Source organism: Alosa sapidissima, chromosome 14, assembly GCF_018492685.1.
Source record: "Alosa sapidissima isolate fAloSap1 chromosome 14, fAloSap1.pri, whole genome shotgun sequence".
NCBI lineage: Eukaryota > Metazoa > Chordata > Actinopteri > Clupeiformes > Clupeidae > Alosa > Alosa sapidissima.
The window spans coordinates 3,315,514-3,333,046 of NC_055970.1; the positions used below are offsets into that span (position 1 = coordinate 3,315,514).

Sequence of the window (17,533 nt, forward strand, 5' to 3'; positions counted from 1 at the left end):
CTTTGACTTGCATGTATGTTGCTGCACTGAAAACACAAAACAAAACGCTGGATTTACTTCATTTTTTTGTGTACATTGGTTGCACATGAATGAAATGTCTAGAATTTCATTGGAATTACTTGATCAAATTGGGTAACCACGGCATGAGTCAATTTTGTAAACTGAAAGAGAAACACTGGAGTAATTATAGTTATATGCAACCGATGTAGGCCTACACTATAAAATCAAGTTAATCCAGTGGGGGTTTTTTCGGTGGTGGTGGAAGTAAACAGAAACCAACCAGAGACATCAGTCTATGTAAAAATAGTTGTCATAGAATCAAACTTTCAAGCATATTTCCTTTACTCCTTTTCCAGGCATGAAATAAGTCATCAACAGACATATCGCTCATGGTTTGTGGTTTGATTGACCAAGAGAACCAGATTGAAATCTTCATGTAAACGCCCAACAGAAGGAGCCACCCTGTCTTCACATGTTCTGAAGGCTCACAGGCAACTTTTTCATTGTCACTTTCTTTTGCCTGATAAGAAATAAACATTATCAATATAGAACAGCAAACACAAATAAAGGCAAATGTATAGACATTTTATGTGTATTTTGAAAAATAAAATCCACCATGTGAATGGCACAATCCACTCCCTCTCCACACACACACACACACACACACACAGAGAGAGTTTTTTTTTTTTCTTTTACTCACGGCATTTGTAAAGCTTGTTCACTCTGATGATATCATTCTCACTCATCTCAGTGGCCTGGCCAAACTCCATGTCATTGTTGGGGATGGGCACCATGGTTGGCCTCCTGTTCTTAGAGAAGGCGAATCTGAAAATAATCAAGGGCACGCAGGCCAAATTCACTCATTTTAAAAACAACAATATGTCTTTAGACAACATGCGTGGATGCTTGACCAAATGCATGCATGAATGAATGAATGAATTAATTAATTATGTCTTGAACAACATAGCACACCAAATGCATCTGCATGCTGTGTCTATATGAAATGAATAAATAGACAAATGAAACAAAGAGAAGAGCAAACATAAATAAAGTGGTGCCTGACCTGTTGTACTGCATTACTGAGTTGTAGTCATAAGGGCTATTCTGGTTAAGCGTTTTCATCTTGTTGAAGTTATGCTTCTTGTCTGTGTGAATGAATTCATAAAAATGAAGTGGTGTTTATTCTCATTCAGCTGGAGCACATTGATGCAATGCACAATTCCCAAGCCACTTGCCATAAATACAGCCAAGCTCTTTTTAAATGTGAAAACATTGACAGAATAGGAGCACTGTGCTGATTAGTTATGAGGAAGAGATATTGTACCATCGATGATGTTCTCCCAAATCACTCGGATGTATTTGTTGCGGTCGCTGCGCGCCTGCTCGTGGTTGAAGCCCAGCACATGGAGCAGCTCGTGCTGGATGGTGCCATGGTGCAAACAGCCGTTACGGCTCAGGGACACAACCTGCTGACCACCGCGACGGCCTATGTAGGAGTAGCACCTGGGTTAAGAGGAGAGAGGGGGTGGGGGGGCTAAGGTTGAAATTTTGTCTTTGGGGTCTAAAGGCATTTTCTTGGGTTTTACACATTTTTTAAGTTAAATTCCGTTCATTGACACTTATTGTGTATTTACCTGTTGTCTTATTAAACATCATCAGTGTAAAATTAATATTCGGAGTAAGTTCAGAAAAAGTCTTGTCATGGTTTTGTTCCTTCATTAATGAATGGAGCAAATATAGTACTCAACTAAACAGGTCTACATTGTTATTAGACCAATATGTGGTTTTGCCAGGTATACACAGGAGCCTAGCTGTTTGTGTTTGTTTGTGTTTTTCTTTATTTCGTAAACACAAAAGAGTTGTGTGTTACTGCTCACCCATTTCTGGAGTAGATGCCAATGTAGTCCCTCTCACTCTGGCGGAGCTTGAAGCGGATGCAGGTGTTAGAGCTGAAGGAGTCCAGGGCACGCTGGATGATGGACTTCTCACAGGAAGCTGTGGGGGAATGGACAGAGAGCAAAGGAACCTCTATACTTTATAAAAAAAAAAGTATTATCAATGTGTTGGTTTATTTGTGGGTGTATCATTGGATGTGGTATATCCGAAAAAGCCCCTTCTATCACCACAGTTATCACACATCATTTCGGGTTTATTCTGGACTGCATGTCCCCATTTCAATTTCAATTACAATTATTACAATTGCAATTACACAATAATAAAAAGTAGAATGGCCAATTGAACATTATTTTTATGCCACAGATCCATCCGCTTGAGGCTTATCTATTCTCTAGTATGTGTGGAGAGCCTCATGTACACTCTCTCTGCTCTAAAACAACTGTGGGTTCCTGAACACACAGATGGGGGCCACTCACAGAAGTCGTTGCTGATGAAGTAGGGCACCTGCACCTTTCCATTCTTGGACTTGGGCCATATGCATCCTAGGGACATGCAGGGCTCAGAGAATCTGCCTCTCTCAAAGGCCATGGCGATATCGTCCACCAGGGGGGGCTCATCAGCAGCATGTACTAGTGAGAATACAGTATAAGTATAAGTATATATACTCTTTTGATCCCGTGAGGGAAATTTGGTCTCTGCATTTATCCCAATCCGTGAATTAGTGAAACACACACAGCACACAGTGAGGTGAAGCACACACTAATCCCGGCGCAGTGAGCTGCCTGCATCAACAGCGGCGCTCGGGGAGCAGTGAGGGGTTAGGTGCCTTGCTCAAGGGCACTTCAGCCGTGCCTACTGGTCGGGGTTCGAATCGGCAACCCTCCGGTTACAGGTCTGAAGTGCTAACCAGTAGGCCACGGCTGCCCCCAATACAGTGCGGGAAACATATCACATAAACACTATTTCAAGGCATGACATATGACTCATGCAATCTCCATGTGTACTAAGCTGTTTGCAATAATCTCAGAGCAAAGATGGCTGTTTATATTCAAAGCTGTAAAACCAAAGACTATTGAAGTAGGCCTAGTGCTATGATGCTGATGGATTATACAGTTTTATACAGAATATTAAAGCATACAGTGTTTCAACAAGAAAATTCTATGAAGTTGTGTGTGGTAACTTACTTGAAGTAAGACTCGAAGTATGAATGTTTTAAACTTAATTTATTATTTGTGTGGCAACACTGTTTTTGGTAACAAAGTCAGGAGTACATGTGACAAATAAAGAATCTTGAATTTTAAGATAGACTTAAGGTAGCTAATGTCAATGTAATTTAGCCACACACTGCATTATTAAGGTAGCTAATGTCAATGTAATTTAGCCACACACTGCATTATTTGCAAGTCTTGCGTGTGTGTGCTTGTCTGACGCACTCCGGCCGAAGTTAGCCCTCTGCAGCAGCACAGAGACAGGCAGATCCTCAGAAGGCAGCTTCTCCTCAGACATCTCTGCAGAAAGCAAAGGGGAGACAACGCCGCGCCCTGAAGATAGTGAGGTAAGCGAAGACGGAGACAGGTATCAATTCTTGGATGCAAGAGAAGGAGCAGTGTGGTGAAACACAATTATGGGAGTTCTTTTTGTGATGATGTCAATATGGATACAAGCAGAGATGAAAGACTGTGTTACACAACCTCTCTGTGCGAGTACCTAAGTTACTTAATCAATTGCAAAATGTACATCTCTTTCCAGTTGGTCGACATGTGATTGTTGTGGTCTTTCTGTTCTGAGGTGAAACAGTTTTCAGAGATAGATAATGTCACTGATTTGTCATCAGATAGAGTAAATGTCATAATATTACAAAAAGTCTATTTGCGCACTACTTGGACAACTATTAAGACAGTTGAGACACATCGTCTGCGGTGTCCTGCCAGCAGGATGCTTACCCCCCTCGCCCACCACCCCCCAACATTCTAAATCAGATTGGTATGTAGCATAGTCATATTATACATCATTTGAAAGCTTGAATTTTTGGGAATCAATACATGACAATCTTTTTTCATGTAGAATATGTGTAGCACTTTACATTATCAGATAAATCTAACTATGTCTCACTTTTAAGAAGTTAATCCTCCACCTTTGGTGCTTCCCTACCTTCTAGCTCCAGTGTATAGCCTTAGCAATATGCTATAGCATATTCGGTCTTGAGATATTCACAGGAATCCATAGAAATTTAATAATCATGTTATTTTATCCAATATTAGTTGTGCAGATGTATAGTCCATCTTATACACACCAATTGAATTGAAGTAGAAATTGCAAAGATATAAGACGATTTATACAGACAGTATCTTCACGAAGTTTAACGTTTGCAGCCATCTTGAATTTAGTCACGATAAGTCGAGCAACGAGTAAGAATGAACAGGTATGATAAGGGATCAGATTCCAAAAATAATTCAGTGGAAATGCATGGATTCCAGTTTCTTCCAGTAGCAGCAACTGGAATCCATGCATTTCCACTGAATTATTTTTGGAATCTGATCCCTTATCATAACTGTTCATTCTTACTCGTTGCTCGACTTATCGGGACTAAATTCAAGATGGCTGCAAACGCTAAACTTCGTGAAGATACTGTCTGTATAAATCGTCTTGTAAGTAAACTACCAGTGCTTTTTCAAAGTTCTCAATGTCTCGTTTTAAATGTCAGGGCCCTCGGAAGTCTACCAATGAAGTGTGGAGATACATTGAGCCTCGTAAATGGGTGTAAAACAGTGATTTATTTGCATGGCTAGCCCGATGCCGAAGCACCACTATTGAAAAAGATGTTGGTAGCATCGGCTAACTAGCGCCAGATTTTGGAGTGCAGGGGACAAGCCGAGATGGGCTATGAGACATACGTTCACACTCGGTATCATGTTTCGATACACTTTAGGTCAATATCACACCGGAATTCTCCTTTAAGTGGGCTATAGTTCTCATTAGCAGTTTTATGCCAAACCATGAAACATTAAGCTGCGTCCAAAAACGTCTTTAAAAATCTTCTGATATTGATCATGCATATGGCAAAGAAAGACATGAGATCGTTGGTCTTAGAATTTTGAAAATGCATTGCACTTGGACCTCAGATTACTTGCAGTACCCTGGTATTACCACAAGGAAATGGTCGTACGTCAAGTTTGAACCTGACGTGGAGATAAGCACTTTTTCACGTCAAAGACGGTTTTTATAAATCTGAGCGTTGGCATGGATTTGAGCGTACGCACGGTCTAAGATCAAACCTGTGCGTAAGAACCCGTTATAAATGAGGCCCCCTGGTGCTAGGTCTCAGTTGTGTTTTTAAGTCATATCAAGTGACTTGGAGCGCTAAAATGTGGTCAGTTCAGATTCAGATCTAGCCTAGAAATCTAGACGCGCCCCTAGCGGCAGCTGCCAGGGCTAGTCTAGCAACTCTCCGTTGGCTTGTGAGCTCCAGAAATCGAAACTTAATCAGAACATTCAAATCGTGTATAGAGTCGTTTGGTGGGCTTAAGATAATGATTGATGGCAGAGTTGCAACGGTTTGGCTTTAATTCTCTGCTACTTGAAAACAAATATCCTATTGCGTCCTATTGCGTGCAGAGGGAATTTGAAAGACAACCGATTATCCCGCCCCTCGGACTGAGCACTGCGAACGGTGAGTGCCCAGACCCTACATTTTAATGTGGGTCTGGCTCGCCAGGCTAATTCAGATCAGTTTCAGAAAGAAAAAACAATATTCTAGCCTTCCTAACTCTGTGTCAGTATATCACACAGTTCACACAGTTTTCCAAAAAATTACAGTGTCTAAGCTTTCTAAAGAGGTCAAGCATTAAATTATAGGCCAAACTGGGTGGGAACAGTGCCCTCTGAAGCAGGTGCTGTGCAATCTCACAGCACCACTTGAAATTGGCATTGAGGACGAAGCAGTTAAGACAGTAGGTCAAAGGTGGAAGTTAAGCTGCCCTGAACTATGAATAGATTGTTATGCATTTGCATTTTGATATCATTGTAATCTAACAGCATAGCCTATACCATTGAGAATGTTTCCCAGGTAAAAAGAAGATCACTTACCAGCCTGAGGGACATAAAGAAGATGGGAGAGAGGGATAAGAAACCATTAATTAAATTAAATGTTATTCTTCCCTGTAGTGCTGTAGAAATGCTTCACTTCACTTATAACTGGAATATTTGCAAAAATGACAGAATAGAAGTACATTCGGTATGTGTCATTTTGTTGATGCATGCAAATTGCACCATTATTGAGATAATTTTATTTCTATGATCATCTGATATTATTCCTCCTTTATCATACAAACTACAACAAAGTCGTTGTCAAATGGTGATGAATTATCTGCTTTGTAAAAAGCTTTTTTTAGTTTTTTAGTTTAACAAAAGATAGAAATGCTTCTATCTTTTGTTTCACTCTGCCAGTGAGGAGGACAATAGTAGATGTCTGGATCCTCACCTGTAGATCCACAGTCCAGACAAGCAGGAGGAAGAGTTCCGCCATAAAACCCCTTGCAAACTTAAAACCAGCCATAGAGACCCTACGACCTGAGGCACGCCGACAGCATTCAAATCAGTCTCAGAGGAAAATCCATATAACTTCTGTCAAGACAAACTGCTGACAGATCTTTGATGAGACCTCTTCAGACTGTATGCCTTGACCGTTATCTGAAATGCTATGTGATATAAGTACAAAGATGTCTTCACCTTCTGTCTACTGTCTGAGAGTACCTGGTGTGTGTGAGTAACAGAGAGGAGTGTTAAGGACTCATCACTCTGAAAACTGGGAGCCGCCAGACATGGTCAGGGATAATTAGTGGTTGAGGTAGTGGGGAGTGTTACCACAGTTGGAAGATCTCCATCCAGAGTAAGATGAAGAACAAAGTGTGCACTGAAACTATGTCGCCTATGTCTGTATCTTAACCAATGTGTTTGAACTGGAATGCAAGGAATTTGATTAATAATCCAGATCTTCATGAGACAAGGGCATATGGGTTTTTTACACTCAAATTTAGGGGATGACAAATGAAGGAAATTACTAATGACAAAGGAAACATGAGCTTCAACTGTTTCACGCTGCCCAATTTTATTGGTTTAAACATGGAAGCTTAAGAATTTACTCATTGTGTACAGTCAAGGGTTTGGGTTGATATAAACTTGTAGTACTATAACAAAACAGTCTTGTTAGAAGGGAACACAATCAAACTTCCTTTTTTTTCAAACATTTCCTTCATTTCAATTGAGCGGGAAAGCCAGTTCTTCTTTTGATTTGCGGTCTGGGGTCTTGTCAGCAACAGCCCAACTTATCCTGAAACAAAGGATAAGGACAAAAAATAACTTATTTTTCCTGAAAGTATACTTCATAAACTGTCCTGCGGTCATCAACACATGTCAGATTACACTAGGGCTACACCTGAAATAATCTATATTAATCTTAATTCTATACACTAACCACTAAACAACTATTCAATTTTGTAAAGAAATTATAAAATAATGTAAATTTTAGGTCAAACATGTGTTTAAGTAAGTAATTAACTAAATATATACTGTATATGCATATATACTGTATAGGCGTTTGTACAGCAGTAAGGCTATGGAGTGAGCAATGGTGCTACATACTGCATCCATAGAGGCGTTTGTACAGCAGTAAGGCTATGGAGTGAGCAATGGTGCTACATACTGCATCCATAGAGGCGTTTGTACAGCAGTAAGGCTATGGAGTGAGCAATGGTGCTACATACTGCATCCATAGAGGCGTTGGACAGGCTATGGAGTGAGCAATGGTGCTACATACTGCATCCATAGAGACGTTTGACCCGCAGGATGTCCATGCGGCTCATCTGGGTGGCTCTTCCGATCTGCACATTGGCGTTGGGAATGGGGACAATAGTGGGCTGCCGGTTTGCGGAGAAGGCATACCTGAAAAGCAGAAGATACATCTATGTCACCAAGTCAAGCATTTACTGCAGTGTTTGATGTTTCATTACCTAACATGTGACCAGAAAAAAAAAGAATTATCAATGATTGTCTCTCTCTTTGTCTCTCTCTTTCCTTGAATTTTCCCTTGGGGATCAATAAAGAATCTATCTATCTATCTATCTATCTCTCTCGCGCTCTCTCTCTCTGTGTTTGTGTGTGTGGGAGAGAGAGAGAGAGAGAGAGTGTGTGTGTGTGTGTGTGTGTGTGTGTGTTTGCAGCTCAGAACTGACCTTCCGTAATGCATGACTGAGCCGTAGTCATAGGGGGTGCCCAGGTTGTTGGTGTTAATCTTTCTGAAGTTGTGCTCTTGTCCTGTGGAAAACCAATGTTTAGTGAGCCGTGAACACACAATGTGCCATTTAAAAACTACCTGCAATAAAATCCAGACCCTGACTGCAGACCCTCACTCATATTCCTCAATGTTAAAGAAAGAGGGGGGGAAATCCAGCACCCAGGATAATCATGTAGGAGGATCAAGATGCTGACCCTCTACCTTGTCTGAAAGTAGATTCAGTAGTTCTTAAGTTATGCGAGAGAGAGAGAGAGAGAGATAGAGAGATAGAGATGGAGATAGAGAGATAGATAGATAGATAGATAGATAGATACTTTATTGATCCCCAAGGGGAAATTCAAGCAACGGGGAAAGACAGATGGACTCAATTGCAACCCCCCCTAGACCCCCTAGACCCCCAACCCCCCCTACACCCCCTAGACCCCCTACACCCCCTAGACCCCCTACACCCCCCTAGACCCCCAACACCCCCTAGACCCCCTAGACCCCCTAGACCCCCAACCCCCCCTACACCCCCTAGACCCCCTACACCCCCTACACCCCCTACACCCCCCTAGACCCCCTAGACCCCCAACACCCCCTAGACCCCCTACACCCCCTAGACCCCCCTAGACCCCCTACACCCCCCAGACACCCTAGACCCCCTACACCCCCTAGACCCCCCTAGACCCCCTAGACCCCCAACACCCCCTAGACCCCTGAAATGGGGGTGATGGTACAACAAAAAATGTAATACAGTATATATACAAACTGAGCCAGAGGTTATAACACATAGTAGTAGGATTAAATAAGGAGGCAGTGGTAGCATAGTGGCTAAGGAGCCGGTCTAGCATGCAGTAGCCTGAGTTGGGGAAGTTGTGGGTTCAAGTCCTGGCTTCCACCGTTGTGCCCTTGAGCAAGGTACAAGGTACTTAACCCCAAGTTGCTCCAGGGACAAAGGCCCTTGTGATATAATTGGCATACTGTATGTATTGTATTTTCCAAATGAGTAAATGTAAAAGAGAAATCAGCAGGTCTTGCTCACCTCTGAGGATGTTCTGGTAGTAAATACGGACATATCGGTCACGGTCACTGCGGGTCTGCTCGTGATTGAAGCCCAGGGCGTGCAGGAGCTCATGCTGGATCACCTGGTGGTACACACACCCTCGTCGAGCCAGTGACACAATCTGTCCTCCACCTCTACGCCCCACGTAGGACCAGCACCTGCACCATCAACATGACCATCAGTGGGACACTATATCAAAATGCAAGAATCAAAAATATTGTGGAAACAATGTACTGTATATTGCACCACACGTGGGAACTCATCCATTAAAAGGTCACTTTTTATGAGGACTGCTTGAGGATGCTCTTATTGTGGATTCTTCCTTCATTACTGTTTTGTCTGGTTTCTATTTGTTAAATTCTTGGTTTTCTCAAAGTATTTATAAAGCAATCAAAATCCAAATTCTCGATTGAAGTTGATGGAAAATCTAAATTCACCAAGTTGCGTTGTTGTGACATTTGCTGCGTATTAGGCACAGTACCCTGAGCGTGACTGGATGTGCACATAGTCTCTCTCCCTTGTGCGTCGTCGGAAGCGGATACAGGTGGACTGGGAAAAAGACTGCAGGCCCCTCTCAATGGTGGCTCTTTCACGGGACGCTTTAAGGAAGAACGGCAAAGATAAAGATAAAGATAAAGATAAAGAAGAGACACCATAGATAAAGATTAAGCTAAATCTGACAAAAGTGTTTTTTATTAGAATCACTAACTGCGCCAAAGATCCTTGATTACTAGCTTTAACCCTCTCTGACTGCGCCTTTAAAACAAATGTAATATCTGTCCAATGAAAGATGACCCTTACAGAATCACTAACTGTACCTCTAAACAAATGTAATATCTGTCCAATGAAAGATGACCCTTACAGAATCACTAACTGTACCTCTAAACAAATGTAATATCTGTCCAATGAAAGATGACCCTTACAGAATCACTAACTGTACCTCTAAACAAATGTAATATCTGTCCAATGAAAGATGACCCTTACAGTACTGGTTGGAGATGTAGTAAGGCACGTAGACTAAGCCGTCCCGGGCACGAGGCCACTTGCAGCCACGCGAGGTGCAGGGGTCAGCGTTCTGGAACCCAGTGTACACTGCGATATCACCCTCTGTGATCTCTGGGTCATCAAGCGCTTGCCCTGAAAATTAAATAACTAATTATAAATAACAGAATTATTTAAGCAAGCAATTAGGTAAGCACACAAGTACTTTAAAAGAACCATTAGATTGTGGCCAAAACTGGTACTGCAATCACTTTCAAATTACTGTAGAGCGGTGTATCCCCTTCCCCTCCCCACTGACTCGAGGTTGCCAACCCGGAGGCCGAAACACTACTTACTTCATGATTAGTAGATAGGTGGAGGGTGGCGCATCAGGCCAAACCACAACATGACATGACAAAACACAACAGTTGAGGGCTGCAACTTCACTTTTTAAATGACAATATCCTGGCCGGACTACTATTGTCAGTGATATAAGTATTTAAAATTAACATGATTTCTTAATGTCTAGTGACATATCAGGGCCATTTTATGATTAATTGAAATACATTTCTTACATACGGTTCCTTTAAGACATGATACAGGAGATTTAATATAATCTACATCTTCAGAGTTGCATACTGTATGTTTGGTTAAAATGGTAATGTTTAAAAACAATATTCTTTGGGTTATACAATAGTAGAGGTGCAACACTTTCTTACCTGCATTCTTGCTGGCCCTTTCAATCAGAGCAGACACGGTGTACTTCTCCTCCTCAGGGATATCGTCTAAAGCATAAAATTATACTTAAAATTATGCTATATTTAATGTAATATAGTCTACTTGTTAGGCCTACAGTATGTGTGGTCAAAATGGCCATGGACCTTGGACTCCTTTTACTTATGATATTTAGGTTATGTGCTGATATGTGATGTTTAGTTCTATCCCGATAATTAGTAATGTATGAGAGGATTTCTTTTAAGACATGCAACTCTTCCTTACCTTCCTTCTTGTCAGCAGCCCTTTCAATCAGATTGGACACTATGTTATCCTCCTCTGAGAAATTGTCTAAAGTTTAAAATAGCATTAGCATTATAATAATTCAATACAGACTATGCAATCATGCAAGACTCATCCACTTTCTTACAACAAAAACTTCACTGTAGCAGTTCAATGACACAATATGTTATTCTTTTTACTCAAGATGCATGTTTAACATTTACACATATGCATATTCCCACCTCTTCTTAATACTTAATTCTTAAATGTTTAAAATGCTACAGGCTACATTATGCTTACATGCAGGGCCTTAAAAGGTTATTGATTCAAAGATTTATGTCACTTCTATCAGACAGAATAAATGTCCTTGATTTCTTAATGCCTTTTAAACCATCATTCAGCTATTAGCCGATAATATGAAATGTGAAAAATGTAATGAAAGCACTCACCAAGTGGGCCACCCTCTTCAACATCCTCTGATTTTGTCTGAATTAAAAAATTGCAGTCATGCATATGACAATACATCTGATTTTAAAAATCAGGATATTTCACAGAGTTGTACATAAAATTCCATGGACTGTTTTACATCAGTCACCTAAAAAGTTCAGTCTTATTATTCTGAAACAGGACAGAACCACCTGGACCAAAGCCAGATCTACTCTTTTCTTGAAGATAATTTACTGTTTTCTCTGCTGGATACATCAGGATAGATTACCTCTTCATACTGACACTGGATTGTGTTTAGCGTCCCCAGGAGAAGAACAAGCAGAATGACTGTTGAGGTAGCCATGATCAGTCCCCAATGAACTATTTCTGTCACAGATGAACTCGGGTTTATATGGCTGAAGAATGCAGAAGCACAGTTTCTCAAGAAGAAAGTGTGGCAAACCAAGCTAGGTTAAAAATTACCATTTCGGAGATTAGGTAAAAAGTTGTAATAGGGAAGTTGCATTCTTGCACGAGTAATTAAGAAATAAGCCCCGAGATTTTAGAACTGCTAAGGGGCGTTGTTAGGCACGACGCTCAGCAGTAATATAATACTAAGCAAATGAATGTAATGCGATACACATTGGATTGATAACAGAAAGGAACTGTGAACACAGAACACAGCTTTGTGTTGTGTGTGGAGTTGCATAGAAGTGATAATAAATTCGATTGATGTGATAATTGATTGAAAGGTTATTTTTAAGCATTAAAACTGTATTTAAAGTGTGTCACCATGCAATGCATTGTCCAATTGTGGCAAAGTAAAAGTCAAAATCTTCATAAGGAAAACCCTCTCAGAGGATTGTATGGTATGAGCATCTCTTTTTTGTCTTTAAGAGTGATGGGCCAAACCTCAGAAAGGAGAAAACATGCCTCACTTTGCATACAAAAATGTTTTATTGCACAGACATTTTGGCACAGTGCCCACTTCAGTGTGCTCAAGTGAATAAATGTTACAGCCACTCTTAAGTACACACACCCAAACATACACTCCCATAATCAACCAATGGCAATACAGTGTTGTTCAATACAACAATTTAATTAAAACAGTCCATCACTTATTAGTTTCAACACGTTATAAGCAGGATTGCATCATTGAATTTCCCCTTGGGGATCAATAAAGTATCTATCTAATCTATCTATCTATGTAGACAGGCGATCACTCATTTGCTCTTTTGTAGCAGAACCGCCAGGGGATCTTGAGAAACATGACAAACATTGCCTGCTGCAGTCATATCTCCCTGCATCCACTCCAACACCTCTTTCTTTCAAAATACCAGATGGTAACCTCAAGTGCTTTAATTGTCTATATGCAATTGCATGCTCATAGAGAACTATGTTGCACATCCAAACACATACGTTTAAAGTAAAAGGCAAAATCACTTGCTTATCCACAATTGTCATGTCTTAAAGGGGAACTTGGCAACTATTTCAACGTAATAACCCCGTTTAGAAATCATTCGGATGGTTAAATGACCTGTTCCGGTGAAAATGGTGACTTTCCCCGCTGCGCCTATCGTCCCCAGGCGGAAAACCAACCTTGCAACATTGAGACTTACCGTCCCGGAAAGAGAAGTGAGCAGAGTGCGATTTGTAGAGGGGGATGGTGAGGATTTCCCCCCCTCTGGTTTTCCTATCCCTACCTCTGCTAAATTATTTTTATCGTCGGAGGGGACAACATTTATCCCCCTCTGCCCCTCATATTGATTAATGCCCCTGGTACTATAAGTAAAGCTGCAACGTGAGAACAGTCTAGTAGGCTAGCCTACATAATAATCTGACATCAGAAACGCACCGTCACCGTCAGCACTGATGCTGCTGACACATTGGCTGCGTGATAACTTAATTTGGCCTTGATCGTGCAGGACATATCAGAATGTCGAGTGTGTAATCCATCATAAATGGCTAGGTTCAATGGAAAAGTTAGCTGGACAAATGAAAGAAAACGAGAAGAATTCAGTAAAGCATAATAATGTTTTAGAACCTTCAAAATTAGAAAACTGATGCAACTGAGATGGAGGACAACTGCACGTAGAGTAGCTATTGTCCGAAGGAACCTACATTAAATGAGGAGATATTTGCTGAATGTCACAAAAAGTGTTACAGAAATTGCTTGGCATCGCTTATTCAGTGGCTCTCTGCCGAAACACCTGTAGTTTGCGGAGGACGAACGAGAAAGCACTAGTTTGATAAATCAGCCAGTAGTAGACAAATAACTTTTAGAAATAATCTGTACTGCAAAAACGAATGTTGGTGGGTATTTAAACTATCTAGCGGGTGTTTTAACAGCTGCAAGAAATAGAAGCTTCATGGTCTATGTTCTGGTTCGTAAATTATTTTCATAAAACTTCAAGTTGCCCTATAACTTTACTCTCCAAACTCTTCACTGCACTGTAGGCAATTAACTGACAGTATGATAGGCTATTTATTTTCTGTAGGCTACAATAAACAAATTTATTTTTTCAACTTTTGCAATATTACGCACTTGGCTACTGAACGCAAATCAGCAGGAGAGAGAATGCACGTAGCCTACGCAGCGTGTAGCGCAATGTGTAGGCTATTTGGTGACCAACTAACACTGTTAGCCAATTCACTAACTTAAGACTTCAGTGCCATCATATAGTGCCATCATATACAACGTTTTTTTACACAACAAATACAGAAAGGATGGAGGCAGCAAAAGTAGAGAAGTCATTTCAGATGGGGCAAGAACAAGGTGAATTTGTATGCTTGTCAAAACGTAGTCCTACCCTGCATTAGAGGAGCTGATCATCATACCAAGCACACTCGCTGTTTAAAAAGTCATACACCACGGTAAAATGCTCAGTTGCAACCACTTCTCAGAAATCAAGATATGGTAAATCCCACACCTATAAAACTTTGCACGCCATATGTAAACATAATAAATTATAAAATAATCTTTGCTTTTTATTACTTCAGTTTATGAATGCTGTAATCACTGTAGCTTTGTCGCAAACCTTGCCAAGCAGCTTTTCCCCCAAAACTCAGCCTGCAGTCAAACATTTGAAATACTCCACTCAAACAATTGGACTCTGTTCAAGTGGCATATGCCATGAATCAAATGGTTCCGAGCCCAGGAGGTGTTATTGCAAGTTATGTTTTTTTTTAGGTGGAAAGAACAAGTGCTAATTTACTAAATCATGATAGATACACCTGTTACTTAAACTTCTAAGAGATGTAAAAATGGGAACATATCTTTTATCTTTTTAGAATGTAGAACTGTGCATCTTAAAAGAAAGGTTTTCAAAACCAGACATTACCACAGAAATTGCTTAATAATTGCTTACTAGAAATACACAAACACATCGTAATGGCTTTATCAAAAGTTAAGACAGAGTGAGAGTTTAAAAACACCTTCACCACAGGTATGGTATGGGCTCCCTGAGGGATATATTATTCCTGTCATGAGTGATATCCAACGAAATACATTTCAGACTGCTCTATTCACAGAGCATATTCAATCTATCTGTGCAGAGAGGCAATTTCCCCACTTGCTAAATCCCTGAACAACGTATTGTAGTGAACTGAGCCTAGCTGGTTCATGACTGAACTCCCATAATGCTGTACAGTGTATGTGTGTGTAATGTTGATGTTGGTTTTAGTAAGAGTAATTGCATTTACCTTGTCATGTATGCGTTAGCTGGTATAGTCTTTCTTTATGTTGTACCTCATGTGTTTACCCCGTGTATTGTATATGACTACCCTGTTTGTGTATCGTGCTTGTTTAATTGACCTCCTTTGTGTTGCCTGTGTAATGATGTTCGTGTGTTTTGGTGCGTAACTTTGCAGTTTGTTACATTGGTGTCAGAAATGGGATGATGACTCCTACTAGACGGGAGGAGAAAGCTGCAACTGATGCCCTGGCGATGATGAGTATCCTGCCAAGAAGGCTCTTTGACAGCGCGCTCGCCCATGGCCATCTGCTGGGCCCAGGAGACGGAGCTAGCCTGCAGAGTGACCGTGACGAAGAGACCCGCCCCCGGCCACAGGAGGAGACGGACCGGGCTAATGGCAGCATCCCGCCACTGGAACCCGCTCCACACGAGAGCGATGGAAACCGGGCGGTCCCCGGTGCGATAGCAGCGGTAGAAGGGCGCCCCAGGGTAAAGTTGCCCCACTACAATGGTGAGAGGCCGCTGGCGACATACCTGGTACAGTTCCGGCTGAATGGCTGAGCTGGATGGCTGGTCGGCGGAGAGAACGGGCGTACAGGTGGCGTTGGCTCTGGAGGGGGAAGCGCTACAAGTATTAGAAGACCTGCCACCGGCAGAGCAAGTAAGCTGGACCGCAATCGAAGCAGCTCTGCAACGACGATTCGGCCAGAGAATCTTCATCAGCGATGCCAGAGAACAACTCGCTTCCAGACGGCGGCACAAGGACGAGAGACTGGGCAAGTTCGCGGCTGACCTGCAGCTGTATGCCCGGCGGGGCTACCCAACGTACAGCCAAGGTCTACATGAAGAGATGGCACTGGAAGCATTCATGCGAGGCATCCACCCAGAGCGGCTAAAAGAACACCTTCGCCTGAGCGCCCCCAGCTCGCTGTCCGCGGCCCTCGCGGAAGCCGAACGGGTGGAAAACATCTTCCGCACAACAAAGTCGAGGCATTGCGTACGCCAGACATCGATGGAGGAAGACGGGGAGGAACTGGAGGTGACGTGGCAGACCACGACACAGCCACCACAACGCCGCCCACGCGAGTGGAAGAGGCCGGCTAGCGGAGACGGATGCTGGTGTGGCGAGCCAGGACACATCGCGTGGTACTGCCCAGCCCTGGCACCCCTCACGCTCGCGCCCCAGTTACTAGAAGAAGGGGGCACGGCGGGAGGGGCTATGGATTGCATACGGCTGGGCCGGCTCGGCCAAACCAGAGGACTGTATGTGGACTGCACGCTAGACGGGACTCGGTGTCACGCCTTGATTGATACTGGCTCCACCATCTCGCTTGTGCGCCCTGGTCTCTTACCCGGCACGCTGGTAGCCAGACCCAGAGGCTGGGAAAAGACAAAAACGCGCATCACAACAGTTACCGGAGAGCGAGCAGAACTGTATGGACAAAAAGTGGTGTGTGTGTGCATCAACGGTGAGACGGCGAGCCGCCGGCTTTGTTTGGCTAGCATTCAGGATGATTGCATTTTTGGCCTGGACGTGCTAGGGAAATGGGGGGCTGTGGTGGACATTTCCCGGTTCACACTACACTTGGGGACGAGCAGCGTAGTGTTGCACACGGCGGGGAAAACAGCATGAAGTGCGGAGAGCTGGCGCGACGAAGAACTCTCTAACTCACTCCGCACAAGTCCGCAGGAAGCGAACTCGCAAAGAGTACTCATCATCCCAGACTCCGCCCCTCCCCACACAAGCCCGCGAAAACAACAGGTCTCATCCAGGTCCGCTTGCTGAGTCTCCGCCCCTCCCCACACAAGCCCGCGAAACTCAAGCCCGTGGAAACAACAGGTCTCATCCAGGTCCGCTCGCTGAGGCCGCCACTGCTCAGCTCACGCCCACCAGAGCCAGGAAAGCGGGTTGAGCAAACACCACTCTCCGCTCAGAGAGCGCGGCCTTCTGTAGAGACAAGGCAAGCTGTAAATGAACTCTGCACTCGTAGCTGTGAGGGGCTGAGTGAAGCACAGGGTAGCCAGGTGCGGAGACTACTAGCAGCGTACACCGACATCTTCGCCGCAAGAGATGAGGACTTCACCCGAATGAGCCTGGTCCAACACGATATCGACACCGGAAATGCCCGGCCCATCCGACTTCAGCCTCATCGCTTACCGTTCGCCAAACGACAAGCAGCTGAAGAAAAGATCAAGGAAATG

At 42.8% G+C, this 17,533-nt stretch overlaps 2 protein-coding genes across 6 annotated transcripts in view; both read right to left on the minus strand.

Annotated features, from left to right (window-relative positions):
• The window catches only part of LOC121682415 (high choriolytic enzyme 1-like), a 20,914-nt gene extending 8,898 nt beyond the window's left edge, over positions 1-12,016 (minus strand). For 2 of the 5 annotated variants that reach the window (XM_042062554.1, XM_042062551.1), the window contains exon 1: positions 11,923-12,016. In XM_042062554.1, the coding sequence (XP_041918488.1) occupies positions 11,923-12,000 (78 nt within the window). In that variant the 5' untranslated portion in view covers positions 12,001-12,016. Of the gene's footprint in view, positions 1-6,978; positions 7,226-7,658; positions 7,837-8,126; positions 8,209-9,212; positions 9,392-9,714; positions 9,833-10,217; positions 10,371-10,933; positions 11,000-11,213; positions 11,280-11,659; positions 11,697-11,922 lie in introns of those variants that run through there. The other 3 variants (XM_042062552.1, XM_042062550.1, XM_042062553.1) reach the window with 3 other exon arrangements.
• LOC121681739 (hatching enzyme 1.2-like) lies at positions 363-6,421 on the minus strand. The gene is made up of 9 exons (XM_042061656.1): positions 6,377-6,421; positions 5,983-5,986; positions 3,330-3,437; positions 2,373-2,525; positions 1,878-1,995; positions 1,325-1,503; positions 1,064-1,145; positions 701-825; positions 363-520 (listed from the first exon to the last, which is right to left on the minus strand). The coding sequence occupies exons 1-9, from the start codon at positions 6,419-6,421 to the stop codon at positions 507-509; spliced, it is 828 nt and encodes a 275-aa protein (XP_041917590.1). The 3' UTR covers positions 363-506.
• Positions 12,017-17,533: the final 5,517 nt, after the last annotated feature.

Excerpts from the sequence above, each read along its gene's own strand:
- LOC121681739 (XM_042061656.1), bottom strand. The coding sequence starts at position 6,421 with ATGGCGGAACTCTTCCTCCTGCTTGTCTGGACTGTGGATCTACAG. Across the intron at positions 1,996-2,372 it reads CTTCATCAGCAACGACTTCT|CTTCCTGTGAGAAGTCCATC; the intron begins GTGAGTGGCCCC and ends ATTCCCCCACAG. Across the intron at positions 1,504-1,877 it reads GGCATCTACTCCAGAAATGG|GTGCTACTCCTACATAGGCC; the intron begins GTGAGCAGTAAC and ends CTCTTAACCCAG.